General features: G+C 40.9%; 1 protein-coding gene across 1 annotated transcript in view; it reads right to left on the minus strand.

The window, feature by feature from the left end:
• LOC111141086 (multiple EGF like domains 10) overlaps positions 1-27,046 on the minus strand; it is a 121,745-nt gene that overhangs the window by 41,951 nt on the left and 52,748 nt on the right. Inside the window, exons 5-8 of the mRNA XM_022493420.1 lie at positions 19,093-19,339; positions 17,460-17,580; positions 13,202-13,338; positions 5,927-6,139 (exon numbers count right to left, since the gene is read on the minus strand). Of these exons, the coding sequence (XP_022349128.1) occupies positions 5,927-6,139; positions 13,202-13,338; positions 17,460-17,580; positions 19,093-19,339 (718 nt within the window). The remainder of the gene's footprint in view (positions 1-5,926; positions 6,140-13,201; positions 13,339-17,459; positions 17,581-19,092; positions 19,340-27,046) is intronic.

A 27,046-nucleotide genomic window follows, 5' to 3' on the forward strand; every position in this document is an offset into this window, starting at 1 on the left:
CACACCCCTGTGGGGAGGATGGCTTATTCCTCTGCTGCAACTAAGCGCCCACAGGCAAAAGATGAGGCATCCAGCACAAGCGTTATTCAGGGAACATGCTGTGAAGAAATACCCAAGTACCACTCCATATTTAACATGGTTTCTTGGGTATAGAAGATTTGGATTTGAGGGACACCTGGGTGGCTCAGTTGGTGAAGTGTCTGCCATCAGCTCAGGTCATGATCCCAGGGTGCTGGGATCGAGCCTAATGTTGGGCTTCCTGCTCAGCAGAGAAGTCTGCTTCTCTCTCTCCCTCTCCCTCTGCCCTTTCCCTGCTCATGCTCTCTCTTTCAGACTCTCTCAAATAAATAAATAAAATCCTAAAAAAAGAAAAAAGGTTTTGATTTGAAAGGCAAGGGTTTGTCTTGGATCTCCTTAGACCTACTCAGATCTACTCAGCTGCTCCCAATCCTTGAGCAAACACTGGGCGCCTTCATCTCAAACTTAGACCTGTCAAATACCGTGTCTTAGTTCTTCTGGTCCTTTGTTCCTCCGTGTTTACTCTCCGTGTTTACTGGAGCAGTGGTACCACCAACCACTCAGCTGTTTAAACCAGAAATCTCAGTCATTCCTGGGAACTCCTCCCTCATTTCCCATATCCTCTTTATCCCTAGGACCTAAGAGCTGGCCTCCACCCCCATGTCTCCATCCACACCATCACCACACTACCCGACACTGAGGCTGGGAAACCAGGCTGGCCTTCTGTTTTGCAGCCTCTGCACTCACTCAAGCCTTGTCACCTAAAAAGTAGATGCTCTCCTATCATTCTCATTAAATATCTTCAAAAACTCCCCACTGCACTGGGAATAAAATCTGTGCTGTCTAACACAGCTATAGTGACTGTGTTGTTTGTTGTCTAAACCAGGACATTTTAAAGAGTGAAGAGGGAGTTTTTAGGACTACAGCCCCTAATCCAAAGAGTCCCTGTGACCCTAGACATCAAGTTGCCCTAAATGCAGCCCACAGGCCATTGTTACCTGACCACCGCCTGCTTCCCAACCTGTCCCCTAGTCATTAGTCTCTCTTTATTACCATGCTCAACAGCAATGGATTTCTTTTACTTGGGAAAAGAACTGAGTGTTGCCAATATAAGGGCATCACGTGGGCTATCTCATACATCCAGAAGACTGCTTTCCCATTCTTCGCCTGGGCATCTCCATTTTACCCATGTCTTCCTTCCATTCTAGACCTCGAGTTCCGTGAAGGCGAGAATTTGGCATGTTACCTGACCTGTCCCCGGCCCACAGTGGGCACACAGCAAACACTGAATGCGACGGAAAATGGCAGTTGAGGTACAGAAGGTTCGGACTCTGAAGTCTTGCTTTCCCACATGGATCCGCTTACCTCCCTGAGTCACCCAGCCACTCTGAATGATAATCGGTACATCTGCACAGAGAGGCAAGATTCGCCCTAGAATTCATTTTTAAAATGTCAGAGTTGTGGCCAAAGGGGAACCACTCTGAATTACAAGGCATACTCATTGACGTGACCCTTCTGGTGCTACTGTAAGCCAACACACGCGCAAGCAGCAAGCGTTGACCGAGCCCTGAGTATGTGTCAACGTCACGCACAGGAATCCGTGCGCACATCATTTCATTTAATTCTCACAACACATTCCAGTTGTTGGGTATCATCCCACTTTATAAATCAGGCAAGAGCGACCTAGAAAGAGTAATTTATTCAAAGCCCAACACAGGTAGTAACGGAATCAAACCCGGACCTAGATTTGTTGGTTTGTTTTTACACCAAAGAGAAAGGAGGCTTGGTCGCAGCCTGCTAGGAAGGCTAGATGTGAAAAAGAATGGTGAAAATGTAGGACTTAGCATTGAGCAATGGGTTAGCAGGACCAATAAAAGCCTGTATTGTGAAAAAGCAGAGACAAATCTAAATTTACTTCAGGAAGGTCCTACATTTGAGAAAGGGAAAAGAAATTTTTTTTAAGAATTTATTTATTTATTTGACAGAGAGTGAGATCACAAGTAGGCAGTGAGGCAGGCAGAGAAAGAGGGGAGAAGCAGGCTCCACGCTGAGCAGGGAGCTTGATGTGGGGCTCGATCCTAGGAGACCCTGAGATCATGACTGGAGCCGAAGGCAGAGGCTTAACCCACTGAGCCACCCAGGTGTCCTGGGAAATGAAATATTTTAAGCATGGATTGGTTAAAGTAGTTTGCCTTACTTTGACATACTACAAAAAAAAAAAAAAAGGACATCTTTTAGTAGAAAATATTACTTTACATTAAAAAGGAAAAAAATCCTATTCCCAGTGTAGACATAAATGTTAAACAAAACAGACAATCCGGAGATAGGGGAATTGACTAAGCTACAGGCAGACACAGAGATTGATATTCAACACCCCACAGTGAGGATTAGTGCAGCACACTGGTTCTCTGATTGATTGGCACCGAAATTAGTATTCTGCAATTTGTAATTAGATATAGGAAGCCAGAGCACTTTGGAAGCATTTGATGGGTTCTCTTGCAGGCAGCTTAATTGGTCATGAGATTTACGTGTTGATGTTAGAGGCGGATTGGAGGTTGAAGGGTAACACACTCCTACTCATTTTCTTTCTAAAGAACAGATTGCTCTGTGTATATGAAAATAGGATTACATACACATAGGAATACCTATCACTTTGTACAACTAGATATAAACATTCAAGTCAGTTTTTCAGTTTAAGAGTTAAATTATTACATGAGTCTAATATAATATTGGCTAAAATAGAACGAGTCATCGAACTTCCTTTTGTTCATTTCCTTAGGTGTTATTAATGCTCAAATGTAATGACAATTACGTGGCATTTGCAAATAGGCACATCCTGATTGCCCACAGCTATTAAATGTCCTTATTAACAAGAGCTACTGTACATCTCCCATGTGGAATCTTAATAAATCTCCAATTTTATTTTGCTGTTCAAAACCATTTCCACTCTAAGAGTTAGTTTTTGGTTGAAAAGTACCGGTCACAGTGAAAGTCTTTAGGGTCGATAGTAATACTATGATCAAAAACATGAGGGTCACTTATAATTATACTTAAATTCATTTCAACCTTAGGATAGATTGTAAAAGTAAAAATGGCTCCAAATTCTTGGCAACTCCTCCTATCAGAAGGTGGAGTGTTTTGAAACCATAGCTGGTTGTGTGACCTGTTTCATCCACAGGGATGATAGCAAACACAACATAGCCAAAGGTTTGAAACGTGTTTGCATGTTGGCATTTTGCTCTGTCTCTTGAGGCTTTTGGGAGCCAGTCATCCTGAAAAGAAGCCCAGGCTAACTAACATGCTAGCTGCTAAAGACATGTGGCTCAGGTGCCCATCACAACCGGCCAGATGCTGGACAAGTAAGAGGAATTCTAGAACCCCTCTACCTCTAGCTGGTCCGCCAGCTGAATACAGGGAGGAAAGCAGAAGAAACACCAAGCTGAGCCTAGCTCTAACAGTCAAGCAAAAAAACCAACTGCTAATAAATAATCAACTTATACCACTGTCTGCGGTGTTTGTTTTGTTTTGTTTAAATGCAGCAAAAGCTAACAGATACAAACCACTAACCCAGATATGCGGTTGCATTATCTGTCAATATACACATGCATATAACTGAATATTTACCTAAAGACAATATAAACTAATAGTCTGCATTGCGTAAGTTATCTCAGTCATTAAAACGAAAAGTTTTACGGTAAATACACATCATGAATTACATAATAGCAAGCTCCACTTGCTTGATTAAATGGTGAAATGAACAAGCTGGATTTCCAATTAATACAAAGATTTGGGGCACCTGGGTGGCTCATGGGGTTAGGGCCTCTGCCTTTGGCTCGGGTCATGATCTCAGGGTCCTGGGATTGAGCCCCACATCGGGCTCTCTGCTCAGCAGGGAGCCTGCTTCCCCCACTCTCTCTCTGCCTGCCTCTCTGCCTACTTGTGATCTCTGTCTGTCAAATAAATAAATAAAATCTTTAAGAAAAATACAAAGGTTCTATGCCTTGTGGTTCAAAGGAATCTTGTGTTTCTAGGAATTTCACATTTAAGTTTAGGGTACTTTAAGGTACAAGAACCAGGGGGATGGCTTCAATTATGAATTCAATAAGACAGTCATTTCATCAATACTGAACTAGTTTTAAGAGAAATCTGCAAGAGCTAATTTTTATTTTTTGATTTTTAAATTTTATTTATTTAGTTATTTATTTACAAAAGCTACTTTTTAAAACTAGCTTTCAGGCAAGCACTTCCTAGGTTAATTGTTTTTAATCTGATTATTTGTTATACATTATTAGACAGATTTTAGCTTTCCCTTTGATCCATGTGATTGCCAAATAATTTCCCATACTTCTTTGGTAAAGCACACATGCTTAGGTACATGTGACCTATGTCAAATATATCAGGGAATTGATGTCAGTCAAGTGACTGTCCACTGGGACCTTGCCACTATTGAACATGGTACCCAGTTCTAACAAAACCCACATTCTCTCTGTGTCCCCAATGCTTCTCATAACACAGCTCCCTTCTGTAGGTTTATTAATCTATTTGATGTCAGGATCGTACAATGAAACAGCACTCTGATATCAAGAAGTTCTCAGCTGTCACTACACGAGGCTTACCTTTTGCTGAGACAAGCCTTAAACACTGCAGGAAAGGTAGCCAAACTCATGACTTATCCCTAATCCTGCCAGCTCCTTAAACACCTGAGAGTTAAAAAACAAGCACAATCCTGCAGAGATGATTCATTTTCACTCCCCAAATGTTTACTTAACCTTGTCACATAAAGAGTGGTAATATTTTCCAATGAAGAAAACCAAAGTTGATTAAAGCAGCTTGTAAAGTTGCTTGAGATACATTAAGAATGCACTTCTTTGATATGTCCCAGTAAAATGTATGCCAAGCATGCACACATGGGCTCACACACATGCATACACGCACGCACGTGTGTGCGTGCGCGCACACACACACACAACCTATCAAAGTACAAAGTCCATTTTTTTGTTCCTAGCAATGGTTTAAAGAAGAGACCAACCACAGGCTTCTGTTTACATTTAACTTTTGTGCATTTGAGAATTGACAGGGCCACAAGTTTACCTTTTAGAAGCATAAATGAAGTAAGAGCTGTGCTGAATGCAATTAAGTAATTCTTGTAACATTTGAACTGCTATACAATGCACCACATTTTTGTCAGACCCAACTTTTCCAGCAGTCTGCAAATGAGGCCCAGAATTCTAAGTGATATGTATCTGGTCCTTGGGGGATGGAGAGGAAGAAAGGGGGTGGAAAGGTATTTTCAGGGGCAGACAAGGTACAGTAGGGTGGGTGGGAACCATGGTTTCCCGTTCTTAAATTCTTCAAGAGATTTTTGAGCTAAAAGACCCCTGTGAGTTTTATGTCCGAGTAATTAATTCTGAAAACATATTTCACATATGACAGCCATATGTGAAACACTTCTATAAAACTTCCACCGGTATACTTCCTCACTACACAGATGTGCTCTCAAGTCAAAGATGCTGCAGCAAGAATCATTTTTTTGTGATATTTTCACATATGAAATTGGCTTAACTCATGTCTCTCATTGCATCTTTGCTTCTAAGGGAATGTCACAGAATCCCTCTCTTAGGGCAATGTTCTACTAACCCCAGCAAATTTCATTTTTGGCAATGGCCATTCATCGAGACTAGAACTTAATATCCACCCATGACCATCTGCCAGTTTTAATGTTTCTAACTTGGACCGTCCCCAACTAAAGAAAGAAGTGGTCCATGTACTTGGTGGTTCCTCTGAAGGATGACCCAGGGGCAGGAAGGTCTCAGGGTGGGCATCTCTCTGGCAATCCATCCTTCCAAAGAGTGGACACTGACATTCAAATGTTAATGGGGCACATCCTTCCAAGGTAGATGACCCTCACCTGTGAGTGTGGTCCAAGTGGCAGGGACACCGCTTGTCACATTTGATGCCGTAGAGCCCTTCGGGGCACAGGCGTGCCTCACAGCGCTCACCAGCAAAGCCTGCTTCGCAGAGGCACGAGCCGCTCACGTGATAGCATTGCCCTCCGTTGACACACTGGCAGGTCTCAGCACAGCGAACTCCGTATGTGCCAACGGGACACTCGTCCTGGCACCTACCAAGCGGGGGGGTGGGAGCAGAAGACAGATTATGTAATGCCATGTACAAATACACAGTTGATTTCAACAGGCTTTGTAAAGTAGAAACTGAAGGTGCTTCTTGCATTTGTTGTGTTTTTTAGTGACGGCCCCATTATAGGTATAAAAGCAGGAAGCTGCACTACTCTGGCTACAGGTAGTAGTAATAGCCACATGACCTATTCAAAGGAATAAAACAAAACAAAACAAAACAAAAACAAAAACAAAGTAAAATCATGAACTTGGCATAGGAAGCCTGTTTTATACCTAGTGTTTTGCTTGCTAAAGATATACATACATGCATGTATATACATACTGGAAAGATACCAGGAGATACCAGAAGAGAGAGAAAAGTGACTGCTCAGATGAGGAAATTAAAATACTCGCTTTCCCTGTTTCAAAGAGAAAAGTTTGTAGCAAATTTCAAACAATGTTAATTCTCTTGGCTTTCATGGTAGCTTTAATATTTAATCTTAGCCATGTGGCTCCTTTTTGCAAAGCTGAATGGAAATAATTGCTCGTCATTTAGAAAGTTATATATTTAATAAAGAAAGTCCTCTTTAGATCTGGGGAAGTCAGAGCTATTGCATCCAGGTTTCTTCAATTCCACCTGGGGAACTCTTGCCAGGGGGTGTATGGACACGTGGAGTTTCCTAGTACAAAAAAATTTTTAAGGGGGTTACTATCCCCTGTTTATTAGAAGGACTGACAAATGGCAAGGAAAGAAAAATATCAGGTCTCAAAAATTCACTTTATCTTTTAAAAAATGACAGTAGAGTCATTTCTGGTGCCAGAGGAAGGACAGGCTCTGGATAAGTTGGATCAGGTGGGCAGCTAAGTGGCTGGAAGGAACGGTGATGGAGAAGAGAAAATTCTCATCACTCCATAGAATGCGTGACCGGTTGTCAGGCCAGCCAAGTTTCTTTTTGACCTGGCAAGGTGACTTCACGGAGCCTCCTGTGACAGAAGGAGCACTTCCTGCCAAGGGAGAGGGAGACGGGGTCTCGTCTAGCTGAGCGCCTGCCATAAGGACGGTACACTTTGTGGGTGGGAATCAGCAGACACTTCCCATGTGGCTCTCGAGTCACGCCAGACCCATGGTCAGAAATGTAGGTCAGCGCTGCATTTTTTCAGATCAGTATCATACAAGCAGCAAGTGCATAATAATGAATTCAAGGATATCTGAAGGCAGGAGCAAACAGGCTGAAAAGCAAACCTTTTCCACAAGGCTTGGCATATTTTTAATAATAGGGTGTGATTAGTAACAATACCAAGTTTGGATGGGATTCTACTTAAATGTAGAAGCTAAATCAGGTCTCCCTCTGCCCTCCACCCCCAGCTCTTTGACTCTTCGGTGGTTAACCCTGGCTGTAGCATACCCTTAATGTGATAGAGACAAGAAAAGGAGCCTCTTGTAAACTTGGTTTCACCCGATGCTTAAGACATCTTTAAGTGTGTTTGTCAAAAGGTAAAAATCTTCAAATCCACTGCTCAACAAACCATTAGCAAAGTTCTGAAGTAACCCGCCTACCATATAGCATAAAATCAGATGTGTGCTTTAAAATTACGCAGGAGTATACCTATTTTTAGACCAGAGTATTTTTAAAAGGTACTCTATATAACTTGTAAGAAGTCTTAATAAGCCAAGTCACTTAGTTTATTCCTCAAGGACGTACACTTTAGGGAAAGAAATGCCGAGGTGCAGTCATTAGGGCTTGTCATGGATTCTGTTAAAGGCTGGTAAGAACCCTGCAGCCTGTCTGTCCAGATTTTCTTGTGATTCAGTACCAAAAAGGAAAAGATAAACAAGGTAAAATAACATTGTTTTCTCTCTCTTGCATGCATGAGAAAACAAATCCAATTGTTAAGCTTTGGGATTCACGATTTTAACTTAGTAAAAAGCTTAGCTCTAAAAGTGGGTGAACGAGTATAGATCGGAAGCCTGGAAAACCGTCTGCCGTCAAATGACATGGAAGCAGCGTGTATATTTTATCCTATCTTGGCAGCGACTTCCTTTTCTTTGGGAAAACAAAATCCATGATAGCTGGTCCTGACCCATATTTACTTTCCAAACCTGTAATAAAACATACTACTAGTTCATATTATAAATGGCAAAAAGCCATTACTAAAGTAGCCACTGTGTAAAGCTTGGTTCATATTCTCATTTCTTTTTCATCAAAGTTGCACATGTAAGAAAACCCTGTTTATAATAGTTATGTCTACTTCCATCTACCAAACCAAGGTAATAGGATATCGTTCTGGTAGTAGACTTTTTCTATCTCAAACATAAAAGCAGAGGCACCTGGGTGGCTCAATCAGTTAAGCATCTGCCTTTGGCTCGGGTCATGATCCTGGGGGTCCTAGGATTGAGTCCTGCATTGGGCTCTCTGCTCAGGGGGGAGTCTGCTTCTCCCTCACCTTCTCCCTCTGCCCTCCACCTCCAGCTCATGCTCTCTCTTTGCACATGTCCACTCTCTCTCAAATAAGTAAGAAGAAAAAATAATAAAAAAAAAACCCAGCAATCATAAAGTAGCTTATAGCTTTCAGGTTAGCAGAGTTAAAAGTCTCTGTCAAACAGACTTATCTCCCTTTTTGGCCCCTTTATCCAAAAGAGGCATCATTTCTCAGTGAATTTCATGCCCTTCATGTTGTTTATGTGGTCCCAGGCAGAACGACAACAAAAAAGCTATCCTAGGAATTAGTAAAAGAGGTAACAGATTTTCTTACAAGTGAAGGCAGAGAGACTGATAAAGATAGAGCAAAAAATATCAGTCAGTGGAAATATGTTAATTTGGAATATATATGTGTGTGTGTGTGTGTGTGTGTGTGTGTGTATATACACTATATATAAAATTATATATATAATACATATGTATTTAACATATATATATGTATATATCTCATATGTAAAATGTATATATACTTGTTTTCATTTATTATTTTTTAAAATTTTCGTTTTTGAATAATGCTCTGGAATTGGGAAAAAGATGGATAAGCTTTAAGTAGAGATAATAAAATATGACACCAATTCCGCAAACCCATGAGGTTCACAGGCTTGTTTTAATATCATTTTGACTACTACGATGCATCTTATTACAAATGGATGAAGAAGGAAGTAAGTTAGCATATAAGGGGTGGCAGCTCCTTCCTGCCTGGTCCTTCTGAGCATGTCCCTCCCCAGAGTGCCTGGAATAATTGGGCCAAACCATGATTTAATGTGAAAGAATCGCATTCCTCATTAAACCTGGGATCATGGATCAGTTGCCTGCCTTTTCAGCATCTGGAAGTGCTGCTCTGGGGGAAATATACAAAGCCTGGAAAACAGCCAACTTTTCCACAATCCTAGATCCAGGAAAGTTCTCCCAGTGGAGACCAACGCTACATCCCCCCAATTCCTGTCTGTCATTTCTGACTTCACCTCCTTTGACTCACTTTCCTTCTTCACTTGCAGGTTCTACGGCACACAAGTGTGGCAGGACAGTCCCACCTTCGCCGGAACAGGGAGCATGACCGAGGCACAGATCTCTCCCTCTGGCTCACTCTTGGGAAACACAAGCTATGAGCATGGGCCCCAAAGGCCTGAGCAATTCCATGGAATCATCATGAAGAACACTCTTTTAACCCTTTCAGAGGAATTTCTGGGAGGCTCTGGAAATCATCCTCTTTCCCTTCTTGCCTGGCCAGGCCACAGTACATTTCCCTACCCCAATGTCCTCCCCACCTTTCCGCAAACCCCCAAGACTATTATGTGGGCATCCCCTGGGCTGCTCTGCCTGCCTACAAGGTGTCTGTTTTGTTTGTTCTGTCTTCGCTCTGGCTGGGAGGGCCATCCCCACATCCTGGGAAGTCTTTGCTGGCGGCGGCCTGTGGTGGTACCTGCTCCTTCGGGCAGCAGAACTCTGGTTTAACCTCAGGGATCAAGTTCTGCTGACTTCTTAAAACAGGGAAATGCCAAGACCCCGGGCCCTCAAAGCTGCCTTCACCACACTCCTGCCACAAACTGCCCCATAGCTACTCATTTTTCCCTATTGTAGTGACAAATGTGCATGTTGTCAGTGTGTGTGTGTGTGTGTGTGTGTGTGTCTATGGAGATGGTATAATTGAAAACAGAAATCACATCATCAGTTTACTGGCAAAACAAAAGTTATCAGAACAACAACTCAAGGAGAAGTTCCCTCTTCACTTTCCTTTGTCTTTCTTTGGCTCCTTGCCCTCTTTGCCTTAATCTAAAATTCACCTGGAAATCAGCTGTTACTCCCCTTCCCTGCATTCTAAATCAGATGAATATAAGCTCGCCCCACATGTTTGTTGTTTCTGTGTTGCCTCAAATTTGAGCCTTAAACTGTGAGGGGACAAGAAAAAAAATTATATAGCTGATCCTTGAGTAACACGGTTTTGGAAGTACATGTCCACTTACAGATTTTTTTTCTTCATACATACAGTACTGGAAATATATTTTCTCTTCCTTATGATTCTCTTAATATTTTCTTTTCTCTAGCTCACTTCATTGTAAGAATACAATATATAACACATATAACATACAAAATATGTGTAAATTGACTGTTTATATTATCAATATATATTAATATATTGATATTAATATATCAATTAATATCGATATTAATATATATAAATATAATTTATATTAATATATATTAATATTATATATTTTAGCTTCCTAAATAGTGTGCTATTAGTAGTAAAGTTTTGGGGGATCCCAAAGTTACATATGATTTTTAACCTACTGAGCCACCCAGGTGCCCCCCAAATTTACATATGATTTTTGACTGCATGAGGGGTCAGGGTCCCAAAGCCCTGAGTTTACCAAAGGTCAACTGTATTTAATTTTCTAGTGCCCTAAAATATTAGGTAAAAGTATTATTTGGGATTCTGAATAAGATAGTAAGTTCAGAACTCATCTAAAAACATCTATCCAAAACACAACTGTAAGCCAAGATATAGGTGACAAAAACTTTCTAAGAAGTCCTATAATATATTACATGGGGTGCCTCAGTGACTCAGTTGGTTAGGTGACTGCCTTCGGCTCAGGTCATGATCCTGGAGTCTCAGGATCGAGTCCCACATCGGACTCCCTGCTCAGCAGGCAGTCTGTTTCACCCACTGACCTCTCTCTCTCTCTCATTCTCTCTCTCTCAAATAAATAAATATTTTAAAAATATATTACAAAGATCAAACTCTGAAGGGTGCTGTGATAATTTATAATATCCAAAAATCAAAGGTAAAATACATAACTATATTAACAAAAGATGAAAATCTTTTAATGAAGTTAAACAAATACTACTAAGAGAAGTTCTTAATAAAAACAGAGATTTAAAAAAAAAACACTTAACAAGAAGTTTACTAAAAACCAGTAACAAACATGAAACTACACTGAAGCCATTTTCAATAAAATTAAGATAGGAGTTTCTGCTTTGATCTCTATTTGTCCTCACTGATTTAGAGGCTTAAATTAATGCAATCATTTCAAGAAAGGAAATAATCATTATAATACTGAAAAGCAGAGACAAGTACCTTTTTTGATAAATGATGAAATAACTGGTGTTTGCTAAACATAACATCAGAATTAATTAAAAATTTTGGTGGAGAGGCTAAATAAAAACTCAGGATCAAGTTTTTCTTTATCTTGAAGTAGCCAATTAGAATCAGAAATGACATTTTTCCAAAAAATACAAATTAGAGATAAAGTTAACAGGAAATTCTAAGTTGAGAGGTGGTGGGGGTGGGGGGGACCATGCTACAGTATCTTAGTAAAAGTTAAAAAAAATAGATCAGAACTTTGGAAAGAAAATAAAAGGAGGGAGGAAGGTTTAAGAAATACTTAGGTCACAGATCTCACTAAAAAATAATGATAGCTAATTTTTATTCTGTTCCTAGACATCACTCAAATTGATAATCGCTGGTATTTAGATGGTTCAGGGAAATTACTCAACTATAATAAGAACTAATGTTTGTAAGCTTCCACACTGTTCTAACTGCTTTAATGTACTTCTTCAATCTTGATTCAACTCCAGAAGAGAGTAAAATTATTATTTGAGTATTAGCAATAAGGATGTGTCGAAGGACACAGGTTCCAAAAATCTTTGTTTTGAGCCAACATAGTCCCCTACCTCTCCAAACTTTTTTCTTCAATTTTACACATACATCCACTAAGCCTGGTTAGCTGGCCTTTCAGGATGTAAGAAATGAAAGAGCAAATTAGAAGGCGCAACGTGAGCAAAACCGTCTAGGGTAATACTTGATTACCTAATCTGAAATATGACAGTGGCTGGAAGAGTCACACAAGTACAGCCACATATTTGCTCTTATTTCATATGGGACTGGAGAGCACTAGCAATCCCATCGATCTTCCTCAGTCACTGCCACACAGGAAAATAATTGATTTTCTTAATGGAATACTGAATCTTAAGACCGTAACTCTATGCCCCACATACTTGCTAAAGATAACCAGGTACACATCCAATTTTGAAATAAATCTACCAAAAAAATGTTTGAAATATATTCTGATCTTTGAAGTGACTGTCCAACCACTTGACTGTTGAACCTGACATACTCACCATAGGTTCTGGATAGCTGATATTTTTTAATCTATGTTTTTGAATGTTTCCTCTATATCTTCAATTCACTATTGTCTATGGCTCACTTTCTTTTTTTTTTAAGATTTTTTATTTGTTTATTTTATAGACAGAGATCACAAGTAGGCAGAGAGGCAGGCAGAGAGAGAGAGAGAGGAGGAGGAAGTAGGCTCCCTGCTGAGCAGAGAGCCCAATGTAGGGCTCAATCCCAGGACCCTGGAACCATGACCCGAGCCAAAGGCAGAGGCTTTAACCCACTGAGCCACCCAGGCACCCCTATGGCTCACTTTCTACACACTGAGTTGGGAAATAATATATCAAATGCACTGATACTTTATAGATATCTCTGGAATGTTACAGAATAGTCACAGAGGTGTTCCCTGGGCTCTTCGAGCTTTCCTTTCACGCCATTATGAGCAGTCGGAGAAAGATGAGACTATCCCTTACCGTTCCCCTATGTATCCTGGACTGCAATGACATTGGCCTGTGGCAGCATCACACGTCCCTCCATTATGGCACTGACATTCTTGTGAACAGTTCTTTCCGAAGCGACCCTCTGGGCAAGGCTGACCACACACTGTGCCCTGCATTCAAAGAGACTCGGAAAATTACATGGGCCTCCAGCCAGGGAAGGGCCAAAGGAGGAGGGAAAGAAGAGAGGAAACAGAAAGGGAGGAAGGTATAGGGGCACAGGGCTGCAGGAGAATTAGATGAAGGGGATTTTAGAACACACGCACTCTGCTCAGCATCTTTAAAACGTTAGAAATTTTAAATGAACTTATTTACTTAGAAAGCCAAAACTCAAGATACGTTTGAAGACGGCAGAATAATCTTAAGAAACACCCATATTAAAAAACTGAAGTTTAAGATAAAGTTACATGAAATTATTATGGTAACCTCAGGTATTTATAAATCCTCCTAAGCATTCTTCCGTGTGTCCCTACATGTATAATAAGTCAACAATACTTATCGAGCATCCATTACAGAAACAGCAACATCTGGTGCAAATGGAATATCCAAATGCTTTACCATATGTTCTAAAGAAAATATACATTATCAGTGGTTTTATTTCTTAGGGTATAATGGAGCATGAGATGGAAATTTTGTGTACCTGAATTAACAGTAACATTGCCTAAGACATTAGTCCTGTAAGAATGAACCCAGACATATTATTTCAGAAGAAAAACACTTTTATTTTCAGCAGGTTGAACAAACATTGCTGGGCCAAGATCAATAGGAAAGCTTATTTCTTGGGAAGAAAAATCAAGAGAGTAACTTGGACATGTCTCCTCACCCTAGAAGCTGTCCATCTTGTCATGTGCTATCATTATATTTATTCCAATCCTATGTTTATAGGAATAAGTACCAATAGGTCAATGAAATACTATGATTTTCTACTTCGCGTGGCTATATAACTTGGGATTATAGCTTATCATCTGTTTATTGGAGTTATTGTTAGCACAAACAACATATCCCAAAGAACAGGGATTTTTAAACTGTTTTTTCTTTTTTTTAACTGTTGCAAGCTGTTGCTTTGTCCTCCTTCTCCCTAAAAAAAGGCAGACTGTGGGCACTCTGAAATTGGAGGCTAGCGAACACCAGATGGTTTTGTAAATGTTTATTCTGGATAGCGTAAGAAAATACATTTCCTCTAACTCCTGGCTACCCACAAAGGCAGTTGGTGTGCTAATTAAGTCTCCTCTGGTGGTTTTTAGCTATCTACAAACAAGGAAAGTTCTTCCACAGACTCTTGGAACTAAAAAAGCCTTTGAGAGATGATTCAGACCAATGCCTCACTGAGAATCATCTATGTGTCAGGCACAGAGCTAAGCTCTGAGAATCAAAGATAAGGTCAAAACCTTTAATTTGTTCACAATGTGGTGGTGGGGGATAAATGCAAAAATAGCTCTAATCCCTCCATTCTAGCACAACTATCAACATGCCTGAAAAAATAGTGTGCCAGGAGTCAATTTGCCGTAAGCTGGAGTTCTGGTCAAAGTTCTCATTCTCTCAGGGACTGACTCTGGCCGCATTTGTAAGGGTCGCACATCAGCTTCAGAGATGCTGTGGAAATACTGTTTATGAATAAAGATTAATGTGAGCAAATAGCTTTAAATGAGACAGTCCTCTCCTGAGTTGAAACGTGTGTCTGTGTAAAAGGAATATATATTCATCTTTGAAAAGCACCTAGAGAGACAGCACAAATAAAATGTTGTAGAGAGAAGTATAAGTTAGGAGCTAAGCTATGCAGATTGAGAAATGACCCAAAGCATTCAGAAAGAAACTTTTGTCCAGGTAGGGGGCCCGGAGTATAGAGAAAGCGGTGGAGGGGAGGCCTCACTGGGCTGATGGATCCGTCCACCCAGTTACTGGGACTCACTGTCCGATCCTGTGATTGCCACCATCCCGCATCATAACCACTCCAACCAAGAAGAAATTTCCGGTCTCAAGATGAGGCAACACTCCTGACAATGTCTGTACACCAGTACTAAGAGTAGAATGCTTGCGCTCTTCATCCAAACATGGAGCTCTCTGGACACTCTGCTGCCCCAACAAAAACCTTCCCTTGCCAAGGGCCAAACAATGGCCAATAGGGCAAAAGAGTACCCACAAGAAATGAAGAACAGAAGGAGTCAAAGATAATTCAATATTTCTACCTTGAGCAACTAAGAAAGAAATGCTGGTTTTAACTAAGACTTTTAAAAATCCAAAAAGGAGTAGCCTTAAGAAAGGCCTGGGTGTGTCACAATTTTGTTCCTATGAACACGGACTTTGCTGGGCTTATACTCCTCAAGAGCTCCCTTGTTTGCCCCACCATCAGGCACTCAATAAAAGCCCCCTCACTCTGACTCCATTGCCTCATGACGTTTCTCCAGGCTCTGCCTCTAGAACCAGACCTTGTCTCACCTGCTTACCTCTGTAATTCTCACCTTGGGTCTGGTATTTCTTTTCCACTTTTCTCCACGGCCCTCACACCTTGAGCGCTCCCTTTCTTCCCATGATTCTTACTGAGAAGTGGACTCCAGTTCTCCTTTGCTTCAGGACTACCACAAGGACATTAGCGGACCCATTCCATCCCAGAGTTGGCTCCTAAGGCTCCAGCTTGGGTGGAGCCCCGTCAGATTGTGGCTTTATGTGTACAGGTCATCTAGGTTGGGGGTCTAACAAAATAGTAACAAATATGTGTCTGGACTCAGGTGAGGGAAGGTCAAGATTTAGAAAAATCACAGGATGACTGTTAAAGCCATGAACTGGGTGAGAGTTCCAGAGATTTATAGGGAGAAAAGAGAAGAAAAATAAGAGTGAAACCCGGGAAATACTGCGATGCAGTATGTAGAAGGAGGTTAGGAAAAAGAGATCTTCAGTAACAGAGGTAGAGGGTTAGCAGAGGCACGGAAAGATTATGAAGGTGGGAGATGGATGAGCAACGGGGTCGTATGTTTTGGCTTAATCAAGCAGTATGAGAACAGAAGGGTCATCACTGGATTTGGGAACTCAGCTTCACTACAGCTCCTGGAGACAGCAGGTGATAGTGAAATTTCTTAAATTTTGTTTGTTAATGAAGGAAACAGACATTGGTCATTTGTTCTTGTGCCTGCAAGCAGATGTATGCACAAACCAATGCCAGTAAGGAGAAATCTGATTAGCAAACCAGCTTTGACAATGAGTGTGTCACATAACACCAAGTCTGTGACATACTACATGAAGAAAGTGTGACATGGTCAAAGTTTGGGAAACGTGGTAAGTGACAGCTCCTCTTGGATTTTCATGCTGAAGGCTTTGAGAAATTCTGCAATACTTGATAACTGGGTTTGCCTCATTGTGTCTCCGGATGTACATGACCAGATAATTTTTTCACATATGACCTATTCCTTTGAGAATAATGATTTCAAAGAACAACAATGACCCATGGAACTTAATTATAAAAACAATTATAGACATATTTCATTTTATTCTGCTTTGCTTTGCTGTGCTTCACAGATATGTTGTTTCTTATTTTTTAAACAAATTGAAGGCCTGTGACAATCCTGCATTGAGCATGTCCACTGTCACCATTTTTCTAACAACATTTATTCCTTTAGTGTATCTATGTCATATTTTGGTAACTCTTGTTGATATTTGAAAAAAGATTTCATTATTGTTATGTTCATTGTGCTGATCTGTGATTAGTGGTCTCTGATATTACTACAGTAATTATTTTGGTATGTACATTGGTTTTTTAGACATAATGCCATCGTACTCTTCATAGATTACAGTATAGCACAGCATAAAACGACATTTATGTGTAAAAGAAACCAAAAAATTAATTTGACTCACTTTATTGTGATTCCACTTTATTGCCGAGGTTTGGAACCAAACCCAAAGTATATCCGAGGTACACCAACATTTAGAAATTTCCAGTATTTGACAGCCCTGTCTGTCATATGTGTGATGAGGTATTTCCCTCTTTTTTTTTGTCCTGAGGGAAAGTGAAGGACAGATGGCCCCTATGTTTTCCATGAGGACCCTTAGTGCATGTCAAGATTTAATCATCTTCTACCCGAAGATGGACTGAAGGACACCAGCTTTGAAAACGGTCAGCTATCTCCAATTTTGCAATCTCTAACCATCAGGGTAACTTTCCTTTGTGCTTAAGTCCTCCATGTGTATTTTCACTTGAGCATCCTTAAACAGGTGACTTTGGGAGGGGAGGAAGGGAGCTTACCAGCCAGCCAGAAGGACAAGAGCATTCTCCAGTGACATGATGACAAACTCCTCCATTTTGGCAGGGGCATCTTTGCTCACACTGTGGACCATGCTTGCCAGGGGGACAAAGATCCTCACAGCTGAGGGATTGATGTGTGACAAAGGATATCGTTATTACCCAACCACAAGACCCTTAGGTTCACAGATTCAACAGCGCCCAGGGACCTGAAACAGACAAGCTTCCTCTGCTCAAAATTCTTCATTTCATTAACATCAAAGCATTAATCACACTGGCTGGAAAGGTCTTTGAGGGGTAGTCTAGACATTTCCTTTCTTTTGGGCTATTTTCTAATGAAACTATTCCTAATTTGAAGAGAATGCTTCCTATCTAAGAGCACCGAGGATGACTCTTCTCAGCCAAACACTCCTTGGTGACGGGAACTTTCCATGCAACTAGTCTAAAGCCCCTGTGTGATATCTGAGGTCTGCTTTTGTTTGTGGGTTTACTCCAACCTCAGAGGAGGCTGAAACATTTCCACATCCCCTGCTTTGTACACATATTCTTCAAAATGAATTTCCAGCATTCTCTTCTTGAGCCTCATCGTTTTCTGTGTCCTTAACTCCCACCCTTTTCCTATGAATGAACCTTCTTCTCTAAGCCTTTAATTGCCTTGTTTGCGCTCTTATAAAACTGCTCCAAGTTTCCCAAAGCCCTATTCAATTGTGACCTTGATAAAAACCCATAAAAGCAATATTAACAATTAAGTAGTTTGAGATGATCATTCATTTTTCTAAAAATGAGGGCTTTCTAGGCTAATGCAGTTTTTTCTTTAGCTCTACTTTATAGCTGTTAATACTGTTGGCAGGAAGTATTTACCTAATCAGCCACATTTTTTCAAGTTTTAATTCTGTGATTTACAAGTGTAATTTTCCCAGTAAGGGAACAAGATTTTTCTATTTCCTTTTTTTGGGGGGGGGGGGCAAATTCTGCCTCTTATTCTGTTTACTGATACCAGCCAACTGAAGAAAGTCCCTCACACAAAATAAAGTAGTGGAGGTTAAGAAGTTGCATCAATTGTATCCAGAAAAAATAAAACTAACTGTGTGCACGTATCCTACAAAGATCTGACGTATTTCTTTTATGGTCACAGAGCAACGTATGTATCCACAGGCATTAAATAACCCAGTTAACCTTTTATCGTGGATTGTCTCAAACATCTTCCCCTTTTCCTCTTTTCTATGGCACTGAACCCACCCAGCCTTATCCAGCAAATTAGCTGCCACACAGAGCAGAACAACATGGACCATTAATAATAAATGCAATTGTGGGGGAATTAAAGCAGAACCTCAAATCTGCCCCAACCCCCTCCCACCACCAATATTACCACTCAACGTAAAGCCTGGTCCTCTCTATCTCTGCCTGGCCGAAAGGAAAACATGGAAGCTGGCCATCAGACTCCAGCTGGAGTCTGAAGTTCAAGGAACATCTCAGGGCTGTCACTGTTGATCTCCCCACTCTGTGCCCAGAGCCCCGCCCTTCCAGTGACTTCAGGCAGCAACAGAAACAGGAGCCCAGGAATAGAGAGGGGGAAGCAGCATGAAGGGAGAAGGTGAGTGGACTGTGCTCTGCTGCTCTGCGGCATGTCACTTACAAGGCTCCAGTGTACCCGGGTGGGCAGCGGCATTCCCCTGTGACGTGGTCGCAGGTGGCGCCATTCTGACACTGGCATCTCTGGTGACAGTCATTACCGTAGGTGCCCTGCTCACAGCGGTCCTCGCAACGCCAGCCCCGGAAGCCTGCTGCGCAGTGGCAAGCCCCTGTGATAGGGTTGCACAGAGCCCCGTTTTTGCACTGGCACCGGCTGCTGCAGTGGGGCCCCCAGTGATCACCGTCACAGGCTGTAGGGGGAGAAATGAGAGAGGGCATCAGAGGATGAGTGGGGGCAACAGCAAGCTCTTCAACACCAGCTTTCCTCTGCTCTTGATGAGAATGGCTTGGTGATCCCTTCATCGCCAGTCCATAGCTGGACAGCAGGGCCCTGGCACCAGCCCAGGGTAAGGCCTCTTAAATGTGTTCAGCGCTAAATGGACCACTTCTAGTTACTCCATTGCTGAAGCAGGGCTATGATTTCCAGCTTCATGCCTTGGCTTAGCCTGTTTCCAGCACCTGGAGTGTTGAGTCTGATATGGTGACGGGATGATGTAAGAAGCATAGAGGGAGATGAGGCCGGCTCCCAAGATGGGAAGGTTCAGCTCAGGCAAGGGCTTGAATGCACACGAAGGAGTTGGAGTGCATCTTATGAATAAGAATTGGTCATAAGGGATTTTAAACAAGGAGAGACAATGTAGGTTTGCATCCTGGTAAGGTCAGTGGGCTATAGTCTGGGGAAGGGGCAAGAAGGAGCTCACAAAAAAGGCAGGGAGAAAGGCAGGAAAAATACAGCAGATCAGGATGTAAATGAGATTCAGGGACCTGACCTTGGGCAGTGGTGGTGAAGACCAAGAAGGGTCCTGCAGGCTGACCTACTGGGAAGCAGACTGACCCCACTATACGTCTAGGCCAGAGCAATCCAAAGGAAAACTGCTGATCTGCTTTCAGATCATGGTCTGAAAGATCATCTTTCATCAAAAGATGCATGGATTGGGAGGTAATCAGAAAAAAACGGAGAGTAATTGATTTGAACACTGAAATTCACTGACTTACTTAAAAAAATAAAACAAACACTTAGGACAGCAAAGGAAAATGACAATAAGCATGATTTCAGAGTTGTGAGATCAAGCCCCGTGTGGAGTTTGGCACTTCCTCTCCCTCTCCCTCCCTTCTTCCCCTGAATCCTCCCTGTCCACCCACTCACACATGCAGGAACTCAAGCACACTCTCTCTTTCTCTCTCTCCCAAACAAAACAAAACAAAACAAACAAAACCAAAAAAGCAACAGCAGGCATACGAAACCAGTAAGACGGTAACAGAAAACAGCACTGAAGAGATAGATTTAAAAGTATAGTTCCAAAGGAGAGGAAAAGTGGCTGCAATTCACAATGAGCGGGAAGAGGGGAGCAGGAAAGGAAAAATCCTCGATCCCAAACATCCTAAAAATTATAAGGGGTGATGATAAGCCAAAACCAACTCTTAATATTCATTGCCTAACCAGCTGCCTATTTATTTATTAATTAGATGCTATAAAAATCACTAGGGAAGATGCGCTCTGCCTGGAGCTCTTAGGATAAACTGCTTTTATGATTTAAAAAACAGTTTCATGTCATAAAAATTTTGTAACCTCAACAGATCTAGAATGAACTATTGGGGAAAAAAAAGAGACAGAGAGAGAGAAATAAAACCAGGCACACAGGAAAGAACTTATTAGACATGCAGGATTCATCTTCCAACAGTAGAACCTACCTTCCATTTCATAATATCAAAAGGTTTAAGTGAATAATTTTGTTTTTAATCAGTACGGTTTTGTTCTCATTAGTACTTTAATAAACATACTCTAACATAATTAAAAACAATGAGAGGATTAGGGAACCTAAACCAGATCAAGAAAGCAATTACCTGAGAACTCACAATCTTTTTTCACAGAATAAGATTAGGTAGTAGTTTAAGATTTAAGCCTAATTGTTATTCATATAGTTGCTTCTTTATTGCCTATGGATAGGGTCAAAGAATTGTTTTTCAATTACAACTCTTTCAATCGAGGATCTGTTCTTTACAAAAAAAAAAAATTACACTGTATGTTTCTTTAAGTGCCCTCAGATATCCCGGATAGAGAAGAATTTCTCTTGTTTTTAAGGGACACCCAAGTAAGTTAGAGAGTCCTTTGTAACTTGCTCCCTGATTCATCAGTCCTAAGAGTAAGGAAATCTTCATTCCATGTAAGCCAAATCTGTTATCGTGGAATCTGACCCTTTTTTGTTCTGTCTTCCTCATGGTCTGTCTGACATGGTTCATCACTGTTGTCTGTACTAGAAATGATCTTATTCCTAAAATGTGAATGCATCCTTGACCTTGCTCTTTGCAGGCTAACTACTCCCTCAATAATTTTTACTTAATTTTTTTAAAAGTCTGTTCAATTTCACTCATTTTCTTTGCTCAACCCTCCCTAAAGTTTTCATATTTCTCTCAACTTCTGGGAACCTCAGATATTAAATTATTCATTTTTTTCTTATTGTATCATGGCAGATTAATACAATCTTAGCTAATAAAACTACCTTGATAAGGACATCCAAATTGTGTCAGAAGCATTTAGAAAGCAACAACCATAATGGCATAGAGTTCTTTTTCCCCACAGTGACACTGGGATAAGGGTGAGCTGGAGCACATACATTTTATAGAATGTGTTTCACAACATCAGAAGAGTGGTGGGAAGAAGTCAAGGTACTGAGGGGACAGAACTGGTCTCTCTTCTTCCTTGTGCCACATTTCCACATCCCATTCAACAATTTCTCTCCCAGAGGAGCAGTCAGGCAGAGACCACTTCTATTTTCTTGGGGTTAGATAAATGCAAACGACAAAAAAACAAAAACCCTTAAGATACCTCCTCATGACAGAAACAAGTTCATAGCAGAAAATGATAACTCTCAGCATCAAAGAAAGCGTTTCAGGCTTTTAAGGATATATTATCATGCCGACATGGTTAATTTCCTGGCTCCATCTAAGCACTGTGGCATGCTTTGAAGTGACAGCTTCTCTCCTTGGGGCTGTGTTTCTCTAACAGGCCACTGATACATGGGCCTCACAGTGTGAATACTGGGCATCAACATAAGCTGTGCTGAGGGAAAAATCCACATACAAAAGTGTACAGACAAATAAGCAGGAAGTAGAACAAGTCAGATATGGAAGCCTGGCTTGAATTTAGGCATCACTGGGACTTCCTTTTCTTTCTTCGTGTGTCATATTTAACTATTGCTACACATCCATTTTTACAGTTTATGACACAAAAGCCTGATTACTCCAAACACTAGAATATGTTGACTGTCTAGACTAGAAGCAGAATTTGTTCCTTTTGAATGCCAAGGTTGACCAGTTATCCCGAATTCATGCACTGTGTTTGGAAAGACAGTTCAGAGACTCTGAGGTCAAATCAGTTCACATTTTTTACTTACTACCTCGATCTAATCTCAAGGGCCAAGTGGTTCACTCCTGAAGAAAAAGTGACTGGGATGGTTACTCTCAACTGACAACTTAAAAAAAAAAAAGTAGTTAATATTAACATGGCAATAGATGGGATATTCTAATAGGAAAAGGTATATGAACAAACTTTTGTTTTAGAACAAACTGAAAAGAACCCTAATACTCAAAAGGGACTCGTTTTCAGCTTCTGGTTTCATCTCTTGTTGAGTTATGCTAACAGCTAGAAGTGCGCTCTAGACAGAGTGTACTCAGATTCATACAGCTGTTTCAGGGGGCAGCTTAATGAGGGTCTCAGACAGCACAGATAGCATGCTCTAATAAGCTCTCACAATAAGATAGAAATAAAAGGAAGCTTAAACTACTGTGGCCAGAAGTACAGGGTCCATGCTACAACCCTCAGTGACAACTAGTGGAGCACTGGGTCCTTGCAAGACAATGGGCTCACCCTAGAGCCCTTATAGCAACAACTTCCAGTGACACCTGTAACCATAGTTTACATCTGCAGGCTGAGTACTGAAATTCACTCTGTTTTTATCTCTCAAGGGCCCGCCATGTGCTAGCCATGGTACTAGGCTTAGAGTTCAAAGGAGAATGGTAGAATGCCTGCTTCTAGAAGCTTACAGGTTATCAGCAGAGGCCTTAAGTTCTTAGACAATAAAATACCCTGTGATAATCCATAGAGTAGGAATATGGATGCGATACAACAGAAACACAGGGATGACCCCTAACCAGTGTTGTTGAACTGTGAAAGGCTCTCCAACTAAAATGACGTCCAGGCTGAGACCTAAAGGCAGAGTGTGCCCTACTTAAGTAAAGGATGGAGGATTTGAACATAGGAAGAGGGGCAGTGGAAAGGGAGGAAGCTGCAGGAGGTAAAATATTCAGAGAGAATGATACATACAACAGTCACAAGGCTTTGAAATGGCAAATGCCCATGAACGCCTTCTTCTACTGCACTATCATCTTCCTCTGTACAACAAAAGTAGTAAGTATAGAAATAAGCAGACATGGAGAGATACCCTCTCCTTTCATTGGCCCTCACCAGTCTTCCAAGCTCAGCCCAGAAACCTCTGTCCTTCAGGTACATTTTTTTCAGACCCAATCTGAGATGCTCTCTGAAAAAGGCATCAGTATATATTTTCCATGAAACTTATCTTGCACTCAGATCACAACTTTTATATATGTTTGCCCTGTTCCCTATCAAACTTGAATTTCACAGGTGTTAAGACACACTGACAGCTTTTCTTGATCTCAGTCATTGTGAACAGAAGCCTTCACCCTGCCACATCATGGGAGCCACTCAGTTGACTCTGATGGTTAGAAGCATTCTGATTTCAGGGATATTAAACTAGGAAAAAACTGTGCGGCCTCAGTCAGGAAGTAAGGTGCCAACAAGGATGAGTCTGGTATTTACTGGGATGGTGATAACCTCTCTCTTTTCATGAAAACTAGCACTCACATGCACATCTGTGGGAGAGCAGATTACCACCTCTGTTCTAGACCTTAATCTAGAATAATGTATCAAAAGCTCTTCAGTCATAAATTCCTCTTCAGAGACTTTTCCAACACAAATAAACATACGGGTGTAAACATAGTAACAATTCACAATAGTTCACTCATTAAAAATATTTACGATGTGCCCACAGATACCTATATAAGCCTGGAGACAGAAGAACCCTCGCAATGGCCCTGTGAATAGGTACTAATGTAGTCCCTATTTTACAGATGAAGAAATGGAGATCCAGGTGACTTTTGTTCAGCTGGTACATGGGCAGTAAACAGTGAAGTCAGACCTCCTGTCTTCAGTCTCTTTGCTAAACCACTATATTTTACTCCCTCCAAAACTATCATGATGTTTAATCGCAGTACTGTTTATAGTAATAAAACTGACAAAATCTAATTTCCTAGTAATAGAAAATAGGTAAAAAGGAATTGGTATAATCACATAATGGAATATGATACATCAACTAAAAGTGATATTAGAGAAGAATATTTAATGAACTTAAAAGACATTAGCAATATCTTAATTGCAAAAAGTAAATTAAAAATGATAGCTACCATATGATCCAATTTTAGCGATATATTAGAATGAACCAGATGAAATTGCTATTAATTTAGGTTAAAAAAGGCCAAATATCAGCAATTTCATATGGCTGAACCTAATACCTGGGAAGGAGTGGAGAAGAGAGAGAGCATGACAAAGACAGAAAGAGAGGCAGACAGATACTAAAAGGCTCTATGGTCAAATGGTAATGGTACTCTGGGTCTTAAGAATATGCTCGATTTTTCTATTGCTCATTTAGATTAACCAGATTTTCTAAATTTTTTGGCAATCGTTGGATATTCTTTTGGCGGTAAGAGTATGCAGAAAAATGGCTTTTTAAAGGGTTCGACCCACTGAGCATTTCTATTGTGCCAGCTTCTGTGCTCCACACTTTAACACCTCTTTCTAATCATCACAGCAATTACAACAAGGTTTGTATCATTATCACATTCAGCACACGGAGGATATTTGGGATGAGACCATGTAGGTGAAATGTCCTCAAACACCTGGCTGGTAAGTGGTGGCATCAGTATTAAAAAATCCAGGACTTTCTGTGAACAGAAGTCCAAGCATTTTTCATGCAGCCATGCAGCTCCTAAAGGAGTGAAATTACACATTTTGGTTAAATGGGATGTCCCATAATTTCATCAAATATGATTCTTTGAAGCAGAGCAGCAAATGATAAGACCTTTCACTGAGCAAGCCTATGGGGTCAGCCGATAGGGACACTGAAAATAGGAAATTAACTCAGTCGTGAGAACATAGGGCATTTATTGAAGAGAGAATAAAATTAAGGAGATATCAGATCTGAAGAGCTTCTGTGAGTTGATAATGACTCTATGCAAACAAAAAAGCCAATAAACTCACTGTGAAAACAGTGATGATATCATTTGCTTTAGGAGCACACCGGCCTGAACACCAGACCCACATGGCGCATGGCCAGAGTTCAAGGTCTGTTTGGTGAACGAATGAAGATGATCATGAATGTGGAGCATTATGACTTTCACAGGCAAACCTGTTAAACCGTCTTAACACTTTTGGGAACATTCTTCCCCCATGGCCCACTTCAAACCCTCAGTCCAATTTCCTGTCCAAAGGATGGGAAGAGAGTGAAGGGGTTGTAAGATCCATCAAGCTGCAAACATGTGTCAGCATTATGCAGCTATTTTCTTCAAATATCACAATAACTCAATGAATAACTCATTCCAACATTTCATGTGCAAAATGGACTCAGTTGGTAAATTGCTAAGTCACTTACCATGCAAGTAGTGAACACAAGCAAATCACCCAAACCTGTCAATGCCTCCAAAGCTGTGATCTTGCCCCCACGCCACGTGCACCATCCCAAGCAACTGATGGCCATCAATTACAAAATCTGGTATCAGTCAGTGCACATTCACTGCATCTCCTGATTTTCAAAGGAGAACATTCTAAGACAAAAGTCTCACAGACATTTGAAGGATAATTTTTTTTTTTTTTTGCCTAAAAGTGGTATTTCTCAGGCTTTAAAGTGTTAACAGCAGCACCATCAGAATGGTTTTGATATGGAATGTCTCCACATGTCCATAGGCGTACATGTGCTGACAAAAACAAGGCACTGGAACATTCTTTGAACAAATGGCAGACAGTTTAGTAAATCTCATGTCTTTGTGTAGAGGAAGAATAAGAAAAGGAGCACAATGAGAGATAAACATAAATGTCAAATTGAGAGATGCTCTGGAGGAAAGAACAAGGGCACATTAATATATTGCCTCAGCCTAAACACTCCTCAACAAGAACAACAACAAAAAGGAAAGGATGAAGTCATTTTTCCTTTAGATTAAGGAGTAACGTTTACCGTCAAGTTCACCTTGTTACAAAAGTCATCAATCACTGGCTGGCTCAAGGAAGGGTATAATCACCTAGCATCAGACAGACCTGGACCCTAGCAGACGACTGTCACTTCATAGCCATAGAACCTTGAGCAAGTCCCCAACCTCGGTTACACTTAATTTTCTCTTTGCCACGTGGGAATGATAAAATATACTAATCGCACAAAAAGTACTTATTGGTATGTGTGACACAGCACAGATCTTGTGTATCAGAAATTTTATTCCATGATTGGCACAGTGGAACATCCCACCCTAAGAAAAAAGAACACCCTAGAAAAACATCCTCCAGCTGTACATAAAGCAAGAATAACAGGTCTGTTACTGGTTCATAGTATTTGTTTGTCTTGCATGAATCATTCATGACAAAAAGGACAACTTAGGTCTCACAATGTGAATTTCAAAAACAAATTGCCCACTAACTCTACAAAGTGAAAAACAAGCTCTGGTATCATCCCTTTCAACCGTTTCCCTAAAGCCAACTGGAAAAAGCTCAGCCCCACAGTGAAACCCAGTTGTTACGTGACATCCTATTCTTAACTGCCAACCAAAACTGGATTTAG

This window comes from Enhydra lutris, unplaced genomic scaffold, assembly GCF_002288905.1.
Source record: "Enhydra lutris kenyoni isolate GAN:26980312 unplaced genomic scaffold, ASM228890v2 scaffoldscaffold5, whole genome shotgun sequence".
In the NCBI taxonomy this organism is placed as follows: domain Eukaryota; kingdom Metazoa; phylum Chordata; class Mammalia; order Carnivora; family Mustelidae; genus Enhydra; species Enhydra lutris.